Below are 15,568 nucleotides of genomic sequence, written 5' to 3'. Positions count from 1 at the left end.
ACTAGTTCTGCAGGTTCCTGGTCGACTTAATCCTTTATTTCCAGCAACACAAAAGACACACTCACACGCCCCTTCCGCTCACAGAAAGCCATGTGTCCGTGAGGGACATGCTCAAGGCATATGAAATGAATACATGAAGCCACAATCCCTCTCTTTCACACGGTAGTCTTCACCAAAGACACACGGCACGGAATCCCCGTGATTAGTTTAGCTAGAAAGGAGTAGAAACTTTCGATGCTTTCTGTTTCAGAATATCCTTTAGCTGTTTCAACAAATCTCCCGCAAGGAGAAAAAAAACTGCTATTATTTCCAGTAACGGCACGTAGCCTCACCGCACGCGTTTGGGTTTGGGTTGCATACGAGCATCAGAACAATCAGGAGTGGGGTCCTATTCATAAAACTGTTTTTTTTTTCAAACATTTGATTGTAATGTCTTTCTCCCAACTCCAGGAACTCGCGGAAGCGAGCCATTCAATCCGGCAGCAACAACCCTTTTTACGATTAACCCTCCGCTGCCCGGAAGAGATGACTGCACCAGCGTCTTCAGATTGCTCCGATTAATCTGTACTATAAAGACAAGCAACAAGCAAAATCAAGAGAAACAACGTCATTTCAGAGACCTTCCTCAAAGGCCACAGCTGGTATACATATTGTCCAGCAATTTCCCCCACCAAGCAAGACGGTTTGTCCCCGGCTGGGACCCGTAGTTCTGCGGCCTGCGTGGCAATAACAACCGTGCCCGCGAAAATCGCACGGCGGAAAAGTGCAGTGCTGTAGGCTTGTGGATCACACTCGAAAAGTCACATCCCTTGGTGAAGAAAGCGGGAGTCGGCATCGAAAGGTCGCCGTTTCTCTGAACCGATTCATAAAACCGAACGCGTTTTCTTCCGCCACATGTTTGGTGAAAAGGCGATCGAGCTCGTCAGAGAGCTGGATCGCATCGGCGATGGCCAGTTACCGGCGTTTAATGTAAGTTTAGGTCCCATGTTCTCACGCCTCGTCTGCCGTTGTTTCATGTCTGATATGTCGAGTCTGGAACAAGATATTCAGCCGTGTTGCTGAAGGTGACTCCCTCGCGTCCTTTAGTAATCGACTGGATGAGTTACTTGGTTCAAGCAGCGATTAAAAACTAAATGAGCCAGTTTACCTCACGTCGGCGGCAGACCATCTTGTGTTCTTTGTCTCTCTGCAAGAATTTCAGACAAACGTTATTATAATCTCGTGTATTTGAGTCTATTATAGTCATTTTCACTATTCCTGGGGACATCGAAAGGCTCTAACAATTGTTTTTTTTCTGATTTTTATGTGAGCTGCATGTCAAACAATCTTCTTTGTTGACACGGAAGGAGAGTCTTGAAATGAGCAATATCTTCTGCAAAATTATTGTTACACCTGACGGACCTCGATACAACAATTTCAGTCCACTCGTTGAACATTTTTGTCACGAATGTACGTTAACAGTGTTAACTGTATTAACTTCACGTAGCAGCATATTCATGTATAGCATAACAGGCTGATTTTCTGCACATTTTCTGTCGTTGCAGGAAGATGGGATTAGACAGGTCCTGGAAGAGATGAAGGCTCTCTATGAGCAGAACCAGAGTGACGTGTGAGTTACAGCTGCGTTACAGGCTTTGCTTCGTGGTTTTTATTTCTTTGTGTAAAAGAGGTGGCAGGGAGCCCAGTATTTCTGTTCTGTTGCAGAAATGATGTTTTGTATGCATAAGTAAAATAAAGACAAGCCTAGCCTCGGTATTCAAGGGCTGCTGTCCAGTTTGGTTTATTGGTCCTTAGAAAATCCACAGCATATATATGGAAAACAAGGAAAGGCGGGCAGCAGTTTATTCGGTTCATTTAAGGGCTCGGACAAAAAGACCACCAGAAATCCTCAGATCCTGCAGGACTGGAGTACCGTAATGCGAGATGGGTGGGGAAGGGTCTGGTTGATAGACTTCATAGTCTTCTAGACAGTCGTTTTTGTGTCTAAAATGCTCTGTTCCAGGAACGAGGCGAAGTCGGAGGGAGCGAGTGAACTGATCCCCACCATCAAGTTCCGCCACTGCTGCCTGCTCCGGAACCAGAGGTGCATCGCTGCCTATCTGTAAGCAGCCGGGCTGCGCGTCCGCCCTTCCTCACACCAGCACTGCTGGCTCTTAGTCTTGCTCACGCGTGCTGTCAGTGACGGACCTGGCTTTGTTCCACCTCTCCACTCAGCTACGATCGCCTGCTCCGCGTGCGAGCTCTGAGGTGGGAGTACGGCAGCGTCCTGCCCACATCCGTAAGGTTCCACATGAGCGCTGAGGAGGTGAGTGCGGGGGCAGCGACGTCCTCCCCGTCCCGGCTGTGATCGCAAACCTGTTTCGGGTTTTAAGACCTGTGCCTGCCCGATTGTGTAGAAGGAGAAGCGGGTGTGAGTGTGTGCGTGTCTGTGTGTGCCCTGCGATGGACTGGTGTCCCTTCCGGGGTGTATCCTAAATCGTACCCGTTATTTATTGTGACCCTGAACTGGACAAAGCCGTTAGAAAGTGGATGAATGGACTCTGTGGAGTTTTGCCTGGCCAGGGTCAGACGCTGTCTCCTAGGACCTCTATTGGATGTGAAGTGCCCTTAGTGCAGTTTGCTTGTGAGCCCTGATGGGGCAGCTTGCTGTCAGCTGGGAAAATGCTGCTGACAGCTTCTCCTAAACCTTTCTCCCCACTTAGCTGGAGTGGTTTAACCAGTACAAGAAGTCCCTGGCTACCTACATGAGGTCTCTGGGAGGAGAGGAGGGCCTGGATATCACACAGGACATGAAGCCCCCCAAGAGTCTGTATATTGAGGTAAGAATCAGACAGCTGTACTGGGAGAAAAGGCCCTATTGAAATTGAAGCCTGGTGGGCATTTTTATACATACAATTATTGTAACTTTTCTGCCTCCTTACCCTCAAATGAATGAAAACTCTATTAAAGCTTTGAGAGCTGTAGTCACTTTGCAGGAACTGGACCTACAGTATATGAGGTGAGAAATGTATCAACATGCAACCATTGTAAACTCCTATTAAACCACCAGGGGGAGGTGCTTCCCACAGTAATGCAAAGCCCTGGCCTCAGTGGCGCAATATTGACATTCAATATACTGTACATGTATGGCTGCAGGTAGACTGATCCCTGTGTTTCTGGCTTCAGAAATACCAAAGTAAAAGTGTGTTTTTTGTATCCAAAGGAAATATGGTGAACAGAATTCTTTTCTCTGCTTGATCATTTGAAGTGGTTGCTGCTTCTGTCCACACAACCTGTAATACACTGAAGGAAATGAAGCCAACACTCCCACTAGAAACAAAGGGACTGCTCCACAGCTGTCTGACTTCCTACAGTCCAGCTATTGGACAGTGAAACTCAAAGACTGGTTCAGCGTTGATGGTAATTACTGCCCCTGTTCAGCTTCGTTAGAGCTGAAAAAAGTACTCGGAGAACTACAGATCCCTTAGCCTAACTGGTCAAGAGTAGGGACCAAAACTGCATGAGACAGAGTAGTAGGTGAGAGTCACTGCTCTGGGGCACCATGGGTGGGTCAGAGGACAGTGGACAGTGGACGCAGCCCTTGTTCCTCTTAAGGTGACGAAGGGTCATAGCTTTGAGTGGAGTCCCCGAGATATCAAGTACAAACGTGGAGGGCGTGACGCAGGAACACGATTGGAACAGATAACTACTTCAGAATTCTCCTGCTCATCAACAGTAAATGTGTTCGCAGGTAAGAACCCCTGCAAAACATACGAGATGTTTTCCAATAAGGCTTGTGACTTTTCTCCAAAGGTCCGATGTGTTAAAGACCATGGGGAATTTGAAATCGATGATGGAACCATCATCCTCTTGAAGAAAAACAGCCAGGTATGAGTCCACTGGGGAGACGAGAGGGCGTGTTAGATTGAATTCCTGAACATAGGTGTATTTATTACAATTCTCAATATTCTGCAGTATTATATAAAGTTTGGAAACAGTATGTACTGAGTCCATTTTGTAAAGGAATTTGTCCAATTCAAGGTTGCCACAGCCTATCCTAGCAAGTGATGGGCACAGGGCAGGCTCCAGCCTGGACAGAGTGCCAGTCCATCACAGGGCACACACAGACATGCACTCTCACACCGAGGCCAATTAACCCACCAGCACATCTCTGGGCTGTGGGAGGAAATTGGAGCACCCCAGCTCCACAGAGACAGCACCCCTGGTCTGGAACTGAGCCCAGGGCCCCAGCGCTGCGTGGCAGCAAGGTTTAAGTGTTTGATCACTTCTAACAAGAATAAAAGGCAACTATCTTGGAACAGTTCCAAAAAGTATTTTAAATGCTTTATCCTTTCATCCAATAAATCCCTTGGTTACAGGGTTGTGTATTTAGCATATAAAACACATGATATTATTAAGAAAAATGAACTGTTAGTTTGTAATAAAAGGATATGCGATTTATCATCTTCTAACAAATGTATTAATGTCATTGCATGAAAAGAAGCTTAGGAAGTATTCTGCAACCAGTTTCTCTTCTGCAGTACAGCTTTGGGGAAACCTCATTAGAAAGCCGTAGCTGGTAACAGTCTGGTCTTTTTCAGCACTTTCTTCCACGATGGAAGTGTGAGCACCTGATCCGACAGGGGGTGCTGGAGCACGTGCTGTCGTGACCGACAGGGACCAACAGGGACCGACCGCAGTGGCTTTTAATAGGTCTAAAATCCTACATTGCCGACACCGATGTGGGGGGGTTGTCCCTGCTTCAAACATGGACACTTGTGCTTGAGGAAGCATCCCTGGGACCCAACAGTAATGGTGTTTTCCAGGGTCAAGGAAAAACAACCTGTACTTTCCTTCCATGGCATTCTGATGAGCTGAACATTTACACTGTGGTCTTGTACTGTATGTGTTGTTGGAACAGCAGGATGGGAGTGACCGTATTTGTTAAACGCAAGTTTAGAAAACTAGTGCCACTCTGTACCCTTTCAAAACCCACAGCTCCTCCACACCAGGGTCAAATTATTTAGCTCTTTGGGAACTGCATCTCTTCCTCATGAAGGATAGGGACAAATAGCTTGATAAAGGTAGGGACTGCACTTATTTTACATGTAACATTGTCTTAATAGTTTTTTTGCATGTTTTTGTTTAACATTGAAATATTCTTCTCATGGACTGATTTTAAAACCTCTGACAAATCCTAGAGATCACTGGAGAAAACCAAATAAAATTGATTAAATACAAAGCATCCATAGTCTTTTTATCCTGAAGCTACTAGTCTGTAAAACGCGCCACTGAGGTCCAGAGGGTCTGAATTAAACTTCCTCTTTTACTTCAAAATATTTTAATACTTAAAACATGAATAACTTACATACAACAAGGTCTTAACAGCAGTGCATTGAGTTTAGAAAGGTGTGTGCATATGTTCAAAAATATTTTCAGAAAAACCTAAATGATTTATACACACTTGTATAAAAAAAACTGTACATGTTCCTGCACATTATGAGCCGCTTAAGACTTTTGTAACACTTCATTGAAAAGGAGAAAAATATTCCCCTTCAATTCTGCTTGAATTATACATGATCTCTTCAGTTGATTTAGATACTTCACAAGTGCCTGTCTCATGTTGTCTAACCATAATACTTAATGTAATTTTACATCTTTACATTAGTTTTATTTTGATAGGGAAGTAACATCACACAGTCTCCCAGTTGTTTTTGAGAAAATAAGAACGCTGTGCGGTACGAGGTGGAGCCAGTCCAGGCCGAGACCCGGAGCAGCCGTACGGGGCGGTCCAGGGCCAGCTGAGCTCTGCTGCGGCAGCGGGCTCGCGTGATGACTTCGCTCTCTTGCAACACCTGTCTTCAGACAGAAAAACAATTGACTCTGCCCAGAAAATACCCTGAAACATACCCCCAAAAATCGAATAAGGAATATAATGTACCTGCAGAGTGTGCTCAAGCAGTCTATGATAACATAGACTGCATCAATCCCTGCTAGGAAACCAAAACCTGTGTCCAATAACAAAGCAAAGAGGGTCGCAGTAATCATCAATGGCTTTGGGAAAAATAATCGGAATGTTCTGTTCCTGAATTCCCTATTGGAGAGGTGGGAAACTCCATTCTCTTGGGCCCTGAGGGTCCTCTGTCTTCACTCCACCTTTGACCTTGAGGATGTAAGGACCCACATGTTTGACGGAGAAGTCCAGGTCACCTCGTGTGGGTCTTCATCAGTAGACTGAGCGAAGCCTGCAGGAGTTTTGGCCCTGGAGGACTGGGAATCCTTATCCCCGCTCCCAGGGCGAGCGGCACCGGCATCCAGCCTGGGTGACCATTCGGGACGCTAAGCCATGAGCGTCGCCGGCGCGATCTTCCGCAGCAGCCTGTTGAGGGCGGCGATCTTCTCCTCGAGCACAAAGTTCGTCTTCTCCACGGTCTTCTGCCGCTGTTCGGTCACCTGCAGCGCCTTCATCAGTTGGGAGTTTTCCACATAGAGGTCCTTCAGCAAAACATCCGACTTGGCGTTCTTGGCCAGCTGGGAGAGCCAGGAGAAACCTTGATTAATCTCTTTTCCTCATGCGTGCTGCGCTGAGCGCGGTACCCAAGGCCTGCTGCAGTGGATTATTTAAATAATATTTATTAAATATTTAATATTAATATAATATTTAATATTATACTGTACATCGCAAGGGTAAGGCTAGGACTGCATACTGTCTAATGCTCTGCAATGACTTTAAAAAAAAGCAAACCAGTGTTATTCAACAGTTCTTAAACCAGCCAGCTTCCTTAATGCTTCATCAGAAAATCAGAAGGGATAGTTCTACCATTTGGGCTTATTCACTTGATAGCCTTCCTGAATACAATTGACAGAATAACCTTTTCTTTTCAAAGTTATAGCACAATTGTTATTCAAGTCCTATCTCACCCGTAGCTACAGCACATTAGTTAGAAAACAGAACTCCTTTTGTATTGTAAAGTCCTATAAGGCATCTTTCTAAATGACAACCACAACACAAAACATTCTGGCAAAAGGGCGGTTGTGAAGTGTTACTTCCTGTCAGATACCATGACAGTTTCCTGACCCCAAAGGTTTAAGCCAAAGCCAGACTTTGCCTGCCATCAGGTATACCAGAGTACCGCGGCCCTGCTCTTCTCCCGAGCTGGGCCTCACCTGCTCCTTCAGCTGCTCCACCTTCTCCTGCAGCAGCTCCCGGAGAGTCTTCAGTTTGAGCTCCACCTCCTTCATCCTCTCCTCCGTTCGTTTCAGCACTGTCTCATAATGCTCCTGCGCAGGACGGAGAGATTTCATACACCCATCACCCCACTCTTTCCAAATCTTTCAAAAAGAACATGACTGCTTTCTAGGATCTGAGACAACTTCTATGCCACTGGAATCAGGAATTGTCTCCAACCTGACCTGCTACCCCAGCCTGGAAGGGACCAGGTGCAAACCGTGACACACATTCTTCTCCCTTTCACTGTCGCTGCAGTCTGCAAGCAGCACGGGGCTTGCACGAGCAGCCCTCTCAGATGGTGACCCCTCCGTGCACTCATCTTTACCCAGCCCCCCACGGGCGGTTTCAGGCCGCACGGCGGACGTTGTGGCACAAGCAGTCGAGCTGTACGGTCTGGATTAGGAGCAGCAGTCGCTGTGAAGCCGCTTGCTGTGGGAAAGCCACTCAGAAGCTCCCCTCCTCCCCCACGTCACTGACGTGTACCCGAAGAGCTGGAGGACCGCTGCCCTGACAGCCCACAACAGGAAGCTCCCAAGCCGGGTTCCTACTGAGGCACGGTGCCGCCCGGTGCCGTACCTGCTGCAGGCCCATCTGCGTGCTGGCCTGCTCCACCTGGGCCCGAAGCTGCTCCTGCAGCTGCTGCCCGCGCCAGTGCTCCTCCGCCAGCCGGGCCCGGAGCTCGGCCTCCTGCTCCCTGGACAGCGCCGCGCCCGCCCGCTCCCTCAGCTGCTGCGCCTCCCGCGCGTGCTGCGAGCGGGCCAGGACCAGGGCCGCACCAGCCTGCAGGAGCTGCGCCACACAGACACACACGCCTTGACTCCCCGCAGACCCGCCCCCCTCAAGAGCACGGCCCTCCTGCCAGGAGCTAGCTCTGCTTCTGAGGTCTAAGAAAGCCCAAAATAGCGTAGCTCCTAAGAAGCAACAACAGTTGGAGACTTCCTGCGAACCTTTTACTTATGCAGTTTTACACATTTAACAGTCGTGCAACTAGGTAAACTCTACTTAAATACTTTTTAGCAAAGCACAAATGTAGACCAAGTCTATCTGCAGCTGCAGAAGATATTTGAGACTAGGGCAAAAAAAATCGTAGGCTGCACCCTAAAGTTTCAAGACGACACTTCTCGGTTCCCCAGGCAGTACCTGATCCTGAGATTCCTGCAGCTCTGCCTCCAGCTCCGCCTGCTTGCTCTTCAATGCCTGGCACTCCTGCGTCACCTGGGTCAGCTCTGCCTCACGAGCCTGCAGCAGCTCCACCTGGAACAGGCACAACCTAACTTGTGCATCCTGAAAACCGGACTCCACATCCACACGCCGTCAGGGGCGGCCGCCTAGCACGCAGCATGCATTTCCTGCGGTGCCTGGCTTACCTTCTGCAGGAGCTCCTCGTGCTGTGATCTGAGGGCCTGGTGCTCTCTCCTGAGGGACAGGACCTCCTGTTGCTCGCGCTGCCGATGGGAGATCTCAAGCTGCTCCTTCTCGTGACACAGCCTCTGGACACTGGCCTCCAGCTCCTGGACCTGCTCGGAGAGCCAGGGGGATTATGCAGATGCACATGCCGCCTTGGAGAGTGTCATTACTAAGGAAAAGCTACCGGGTGCTGAAGATAAAAGCACCCAGTTTGTAACCCTAGAAAAACAAAATTCTATATGTCTGTCCATCCTCGAAGAGCTTAATCCAACACAGGGTTATGGTGGAGTCAGGGCCTATCTTGGTAAGCAATGGACGCAAGGCAGGGTTCACATTACAAAAACACACTCATACCAGGGCTAATTTCACCAGAAGCTAGTTAACCAACCAGTATGTCTTTGGGCTGTGAAAGGAAACTGCAGCATCTGGAAGAAACCCATGCAAACATGGAGAGAACATGCAAACTCCACAGCCCAGAGCCCAGGAACTGAACCCAGGCAGCTATGCCAACCACTGTGCCACCCTGATGCCGATACATTTTCTATGTGAAACAGAAAAAAACATTTCAGTCGTGGCCTAGAACTGCTATGGTGTGCAAGTGTACGGTGCTTCTTTGGAACAGGTATGGGTGCTGCCTCCCAGCTACCTGGTGCTCTTCAAGATGGAGTAACTGTGTCACTACCTTGTCCTTGGCCTCCTGCAGCATCTCCTGACTGGCTGCGGCGTCCTGGGCGAGACGGGTTTTGTCTCGGCCTGCTGCCCGGAGCTCGGAGTGCAGCTGCTCTGTCTGGGAGTCCAGGGCTTGTAGGGAGGCCTGCAACTTCTCCATCTGTGGAGCAAGGCCACACAGTGCGAGGTCAGAGTCGCTCCGAGGTCTGAAACCTCAGCCAGCCGCTGTATTTAGAAAGATCTCCGCATCTCAAGAGTTGCATCATGATTATAATACACGACTGACCGTTTCACTCTAATGAGCGCCTGATGTCAGACCTGAACTGCAAGTTTGCTTAGGACTGTTAGTTGAGTTTTGTATACGTTCAAATCATTATTTTAATTTCACTGTGTAGTGGGTATGTAACTCTTATTTAAACAGACCCCACACCATGCCGTGTAACTGTGCTGCGGCCAGTGCCTTACCTTGCGGTTTCTCTCCTCCGCCTCCTCCAGCAGCCTCTGCCGGTCCTGCTCCAGCCACTGGTGTTTCAGAGCCAGGCTGGACAGCTCTGACTCCAGGTCCCTCAGGCGCGACAGCTAAGGCATATTTCAACGCCCAATCAGTACTTCAAATGTGCTTTCACAGCTAATTCAAAACAGGTATAGAGTCACGACTCTAAATAAAAAAATGTGCCAATCTCGAGAACATGGAGTTGTTTCACTCAGGTGCTTCTCTTGGGGTTTGAGCTGACAGAGATTTAGAAGATGTAAAAACTTTATTAGTAATTCAGCTCGAAGCAGATAATTAAAGGTTCTGTCCTGATGTACTATCTTCAGGCTTGTCTCAAACATCTCTTCTAAGAAAGGGATAACTGCTGGTAGTAGGATCTGCTCACGGTTTCCAATGGAAACCTGTCCAGCAATCAAAATGAGTCCTGCATTCATGGACGATGGTAAGGACCAATATATAAAATAGTTATATTAACTTTTTTATTATAAAAGCTTTACATTTTTCAGTTTTGTATGAAGGTGAATATTGGGTGTTTGAGGGAACATTTTTGAGTTGGATGGAACTGAAGGAACCTGTGCCTGTCATGAGTTAACAATTAACCCCTCAAGCCTCTTTTACCATTTCTCCAGGGCCTCTCGACTGGAGGTGTAACTCCTGTATCCTACTCTTGATTTGGCAACAAGAAAGGGAACAGGGGTCTGATTAGGGTCTTGGTAAATTGCCCAAGGATGACCAAACTGCCTAACTTTCTGACGTTGTCTACACCTTATAAGGTAACAAACTGTTAATGACCAAACCTTAAATGTTTTTTTGTGAATGGACATTTCGCTCATTTTCAAGAATAAATGTCTGTGGCCGCCCTTAGGAAGGTTAACCTGTAAACCCTGTCTGTCCTCCTTTCTTCATTGCAATAAAGAAACCACCAGCTTGATTTACCAGAGTCGTCTGCTTTACTGAGAAAGGGGTCAGAAAGAGCCGATCGCGGACTATAACACAGGAAGTAAGTGGAATTTAGTTTCTGTTCTACGAGTTTTCACCCTACGACTGTTTTAGAGGAATGAATTAGGCCTGTATGACAAGGGACTACTGTACAGACAATAATGACTGTTAATGACCGCCGCCCTGCTCTGCGGCGCCCCCCTCGCCCTGCTCCGCGGCGCCCCCCTCGCCCTGCTCTCGCCCTGCCCCGCGGCGCCCCCCTCGCCCTGCTCTCGCCCTGCTCCCCGGCGCCCCCCTCGCCCTGCTCTCGCCCTGCTCTCGCCCTGCTCCGCGGCGCCCCCCTCGCCCTGCTCTCGCCCTGCTCTCGCCCTGCTCTCGCCCTGCTCCGCGGCGCCCCCCTCGCCCTGCTCTCGCCCTGCTCTCGCCCTGCTCTCGCCCTGCTCCGCGGCGCCCCCCTCGCCCTGCTCTCGCCCTGCTCTCGCCCTGCTCTCGCCCTGCTCTCGCCCTGCTCCGCGGCGCCCCCCTCGCCCTGCTCTCGCCCTGCTCTCGCCCTGCTCCGCGGCGCCCCTCTCGCCCTGGCCAGCAGCGCAATTCTGGGCCTACCTTCTCCCTGGCGGCGCGGAGCTCCTGCTCCATCAGCTCGCGCTGTCTCTGCCAGCCGGCCTGCTCGCCCTCCAGCCTGGCCACGGCCTCCCGCAGTTGCCCGGCGACCGCGGCCTCCTCCCCTGTCTGCCGGGAGGCCTCAGCCAGCCTCTCGCTGAGAAGCTGGATGGCGCTCTGCTCTGCCCTGATCTGGGAGGTCAGCTCGGCGTTCTCGCTGCTCAGCTGCAGGTTCCTGTTGCTCAGGTCCATCACCTCCTCCCTGCACCTGGTGTTCTGCCCCGGCACACACACACACATAAGCACGTCCTTATTTACTGGTTACTTCAAACAAAAACTAAATGTCACAGAACTATGCTGGCTTGCAGGATATTATACTTCAAGATCAAATTAACAGACTTTCTCCAAATTCTACTTTAACGATGGGGAAACAAAAGAAAACTTAGACTGCAAATGGGCAAACCGCAGTATTATTTTCTGAGAGTTTTACCAACTCTAATGGACAATGCAGATTCTCCAATCCCAAACGCGTCCTGTCAGATGTCTTCTCTCTTCCTCACATTCCTCTTTGTGCATCCCTTCTTCACCTCAGGTCCCCCTCTGCAGCTACCCCTTGGTCAGCACGGGGGTCTTGACCTCCTCATCCTACCCCCAGACTGTTAAGCATTTTATACCAAAGCTTCTTATGGCTGATTCCTCAGTAATTCCTAAACACATGTTCCTAGAAGGTCTTGTCATCCCTCCTGAAATGCCATTAAAGTGTAGTCTCTAATGCTCTCTATATAACAGTCTACTTTGGAATTCACTTGCCTCTTGGGATATTAGCTCTGATTTAGCCTGAATCGTCTCCTTCTCACTCGTCATCTGCTCCAGCTGCTTTCTACAAAGTAAAGAAGTTGTAAAAACCTTTTAAACCTGCAAACAAAGACGGAAACTGCTTGAAGGGATTAAATGTTTCTGGCAGTATTAAAGATCTCACAAGACTCAAATCTCTCACAAGATGTTGGTTTATTACGCAAACACCCTTCTGCAATAAATATAATAAGAGATCTTGCTTCAGTGCAGCAAGTTTTTTTTTTTCCAGTTTGTACTTTTTATTTCATCAAAGAGGGTAAAACTGAAAAAGCACAGGGAAGGTTCTTGAAGTTAGATGTGAACCGGATGAGGTCATCATGAGCAGCATTTTATTTTTTTGTTATTTCTGTGGTAACACTGGAGTCCTACCAACACTTTTTACATGATCACCAAAATCTCATTTGACAGTTCATCTATTAGTACAATCTTCTTTAAAACGAGTCTCCGGGGCTGTAAAGTGACTCGAGGTGTTAAGGTGCTAACTGGTGCCATCATCTAGACCTCCTGGGTTTGAAATTCAGCGAACACAAACCGAAACAGCGTGTCTGAAACATACCGTTTTCTGTTGACATCCACCTCTAGCTTCTGGGAGTCCTGCTGCAGTGCAGACAGCCTGTCTTTCAGCGTCGAGTTTTCACTGGTCAGCCTGTCCAGTTCCGCCCTGCAGAATAAACATGAGGGAATATGTGAGGAACCACAAGTTTCTAGTGCCAAATGCCAAGGAAGACTACGGCAGGATGTGTTGTGTGGCTTTCACATTTCTTTTCAACACTAAAAGTGTTTTTCATTACAAGAATTTGATAATTCTCTAATGATAAGGCCTCGATATCATGCATCGTGCTTTGAACCTGCAACAGACTTTAAGGTTCTACAGTGGAAAACGTTTTTCAGGCTTTTATCAGTTTGTAACAAAAGGGATAAAAACGCTCAAGTGGTCTATTAATTATACAACTTTGTGACTGTAGAAAGTGTGCACCCTCTTCAGCTTTTAAGTTGTTACAAGGTTCGCAGTTTTCCAGCTTTTGACGTAAAACAGAAATCTAGCTATTAACAAACAATCTTTTTAGCATGCTTTTTTTGTAAGAAAAAATAAAAGTCTGTTAGTACAGTGCAATAAAAAGTTAATACAGATTTCCAAAATGCTCATTGGTACATGTCTATGCTTGACAGCAAATTAGAAGTTAATGATTCAGTCATTTGCTTTTCATTTTATCCGTTAGTGGTATAAAAGTTACCTAAGAAGAAAAGGAAAATCACATACAGGATGCAGTCTCTGTTAGTTATTAATATGATCCAAGGGTGCATTTCAGCGCTGTAGATTAGTCATCCTTCAGCTATCAAAGGTCACAAACCTGTGTGTACCGTCTTCACCCATTACTGCCTCCAAGTCAGTTACCAGTTTTTCCATGTGAAAGAGCTGTTCCTTCAGTTTGTTCTTCTCCATCTCGAAATCTTGCTTTGCCTGACGTAGCTGCTCCTGTGCCTCCAATTCCGTCTGCTGCAACTTTATGACCAAGGCCTCCCTTTGCCTCCTCAGCTCAGACAGCTCATCTCCTCTGGGCACCAGCCCAGCGCACAACGGCTGGTTTCTGTCTGCGGGGTCTCTCGGGAGTTTGTCACCGATTTTTAGCAAGTCCTCCATCTTTCTGATTTTGGACATTAAATGGTCTTTTGCTCTGATCTCGGAGTCCAGTAGGACCTGCAGTTCATTGATCAGGCTGTCCTTCTGCTGTAACTGAAACAACAAGCCTTTAGTTTCTCCTGTTGGCAGTGACAATTCTCCATCTCTCACTAGCTGATTTGAAAGACTAGCCAGCTTTATGTAGACTGGTAGGAGACACCTGTTCTCTTCCATCTCTGAGTCCACACCTGTCACAACCTCAAGAATTCCCTTGTCTTCCTGCTCCAAATGGTTCTGAAGGTTTTGTTTGCTCTTCTTCAGATCCTCTAAATCCTTATCTTGATCTTTATACTGGGCGTTCAACTGCTCATCAACAACACTTTGATTTTCCAGCTTCTCCACAAGTCCCCCTTTGTCCTCCTCTACAAACGTTAGTTTGTCTGTTGGCAGAAGTTCTTCTTCTGTGTTTTTCAAGAGATCCTGAGCATTTTGCAACTTTCTTTGCAGAAGAAGTAACTCATCTTCCTGGGACTTTAACTGTGTTTCCTGCTGGTGACACACTGAGGACTGATCACTGTAGTTCTCTTGAAACATCTTCTTTCCCTTCAGTTGAGATTCAGGTCCGGCCTGTAAGAAATTCCAATCATCCATTTGCTCCACGTGCATGCGGAGAAGCCCGCCTTCTCCCTTTGCCTCCACTTCCAGTTCCTCTTCCTGGAGTTCCACAGTGAGTTGTTGGATTTCAGTGATCCGTTTGTCGTTCCCACTTTCCAAAAGTGGCTGCTGCTCCCCGGATTCCCACCGAATCCTCTCCCGGTCATAGTGCTCCTTGAGGCTTTGACGTTGACTCTTTTCGTGGCACAGCTGGTGCACCAGTGTCCTCAGGCTTTCAGCATGCTGGGATTCCCTTTCGGACAACCTTTGCTCTATTTCCTCCGCTGCTTCTTCCCTACAGACAAACACTCACGTCTTACATGTTGACGATTATTAAAAGGGAAATATGAAACTAGGCTGCATGCAACACTCGGTGCTGAAATAGGTGGAACAAGAAACCATCCTTTTTTTCCCCCGAACGTACCCTACAGAGCTCCTTTTCTCATTTCTCATACGAAAAACGAAAAATATAAATCAAAATACTGAGATTTTTCAATTGATGTTCTATTCTATTCTATTTTATGTTATATTTCAGCTTCGTCAGATATAGCTGGATGCTTATATTAGGCACCAAATATTTTTAGGTTGACATGACTACAGTAATGCGTCACAGAAGACCGATATTTAGCGAAGTTCATTCCTACAGCCCAACAAACAGGAATTAAATGTGACACTTCTTTAAAGAGGATCCTCTCAGCAGCTGCGGGGGGGATTATTTAGCATTTTGTGTTACAGTATGTGATGCATTTCAGAGTGTCCGGACAAGAGTATGCTGTCATGATAGTGTGTACATGTGGGTGGGACACTGGTTAGCAGTCCTGCGGCCCTGGGTTCAATTCTGAATCTGTCCGTGTGGAGTCTGCAAGTTCTCCCCGCCTTCGCATGAGTTTCCTCCAGGTGCTCTAGTATCCTTCCACAGTAATACTATGTACTTCTTACTCAATAAAAAGTAATACTGGTAGGTTAATTGGCTTCTGAGAATATTGATTCCGGTGTGAATGTATACATGTCTGTGTCAGTGTCTGCCCTGCGCTGGACTGGCGTCCTGTCCAGGGTGTACCCTGCCCTGTGCCCGCTGCTTGCTAGGACTGGCTTCGGCTCCCCCATGGCCCTGAACTGG

The 15,568-nt window shown here is 47.7% G+C and overlaps 2 protein-coding genes across 15 annotated transcripts in view; one reads left to right on the top strand and one right to left on the bottom strand.

Annotated features, from left to right (window-relative positions):
* The first annotated feature begins 87 nt into the window (after positions 1–87).
* Positions 88–5,221, top strand: gins1 (GINS complex subunit 1 (Psf1 homolog)). 2 transcript variants are annotated; one of them, XM_006638679.3, is made up of 8 exons: positions 88–162; positions 451–969; positions 1,545–1,609; positions 2,003–2,101; positions 2,215–2,305; positions 2,703–2,819; positions 3,793–3,867; positions 4,581–5,221. In XM_006638679.3, the coding sequence occupies exons 2-8, from the start codon at positions 895–897 to the stop codon at positions 4,647–4,649; spliced, it is 591 nt and encodes a 196-aa protein (XP_006638742.1). In that variant the 5' UTR covers positions 88–162; positions 451–894; the 3' UTR covers positions 4,650–5,221. The 2 variants fall into 2 exon arrangements, with proteins under 2 accessions (XP_006638742.1, XP_015218266.1); XM_015362780.2 differs by lacking the exons at positions 88–162; positions 451–969 and adding an exon at positions 977–1,449.
* Positions 5,222–5,287: 66 nt separating this feature from the next.
* Positions 5,288–15,568, bottom strand: part of ninl (ninein-like) — a 28,610-nt gene continuing 18,329 nt past the window's right edge. For 10 of the 13 annotated variants that reach the window (XM_069180034.1, XM_069180038.1, XM_069180033.1 and 7 more), the window contains 11 exons: positions 13,526–14,743; positions 12,730–12,834; positions 12,129–12,198; positions 11,322–11,594; positions 9,752–9,865; positions 9,300–9,446; positions 8,578–8,727; positions 8,351–8,464; positions 7,787–7,999; positions 7,147–7,260; positions 5,288–6,510 (listed from right to left, as the gene is read on the bottom strand). In XM_069180034.1, the coding sequence (XP_069036135.1) occupies positions 6,319–6,510; positions 7,147–7,260; positions 7,787–7,999; positions 8,351–8,464; positions 8,578–8,727; positions 9,300–9,446; positions 9,752–9,865; positions 11,322–11,594; positions 12,129–12,198; positions 12,730–12,834; positions 13,526–14,743 (2,710 nt within the window). In that variant the 3' untranslated portion in view covers positions 5,288–6,318. The remainder of the gene's footprint in view (positions 6,511–7,146; positions 7,261–7,786; positions 8,000–8,350; positions 8,465–8,577; positions 8,728–9,299; positions 9,447–9,751; positions 9,866–11,321; positions 11,595–12,128; positions 12,199–12,729; positions 12,835–13,525; positions 14,744–15,568) is intronic. The other 3 variants (XR_011182328.1, XM_069180044.1, XM_069180045.1) reach the window with 3 other exon arrangements.

This window comes from Lepisosteus oculatus, chromosome 17 (genome assembly GCF_040954835.1).
Source record: "Lepisosteus oculatus isolate fLepOcu1 chromosome 17, fLepOcu1.hap2, whole genome shotgun sequence".
In the NCBI taxonomy this organism is placed as follows: domain Eukaryota; kingdom Metazoa; phylum Chordata; class Actinopteri; order Semionotiformes; family Lepisosteidae; genus Lepisosteus; species Lepisosteus oculatus.
The sequence above is the reverse complement of the archived record's forward strand: the minus strand, read 5'-3'. Positions and strand labels throughout refer to the sequence as shown.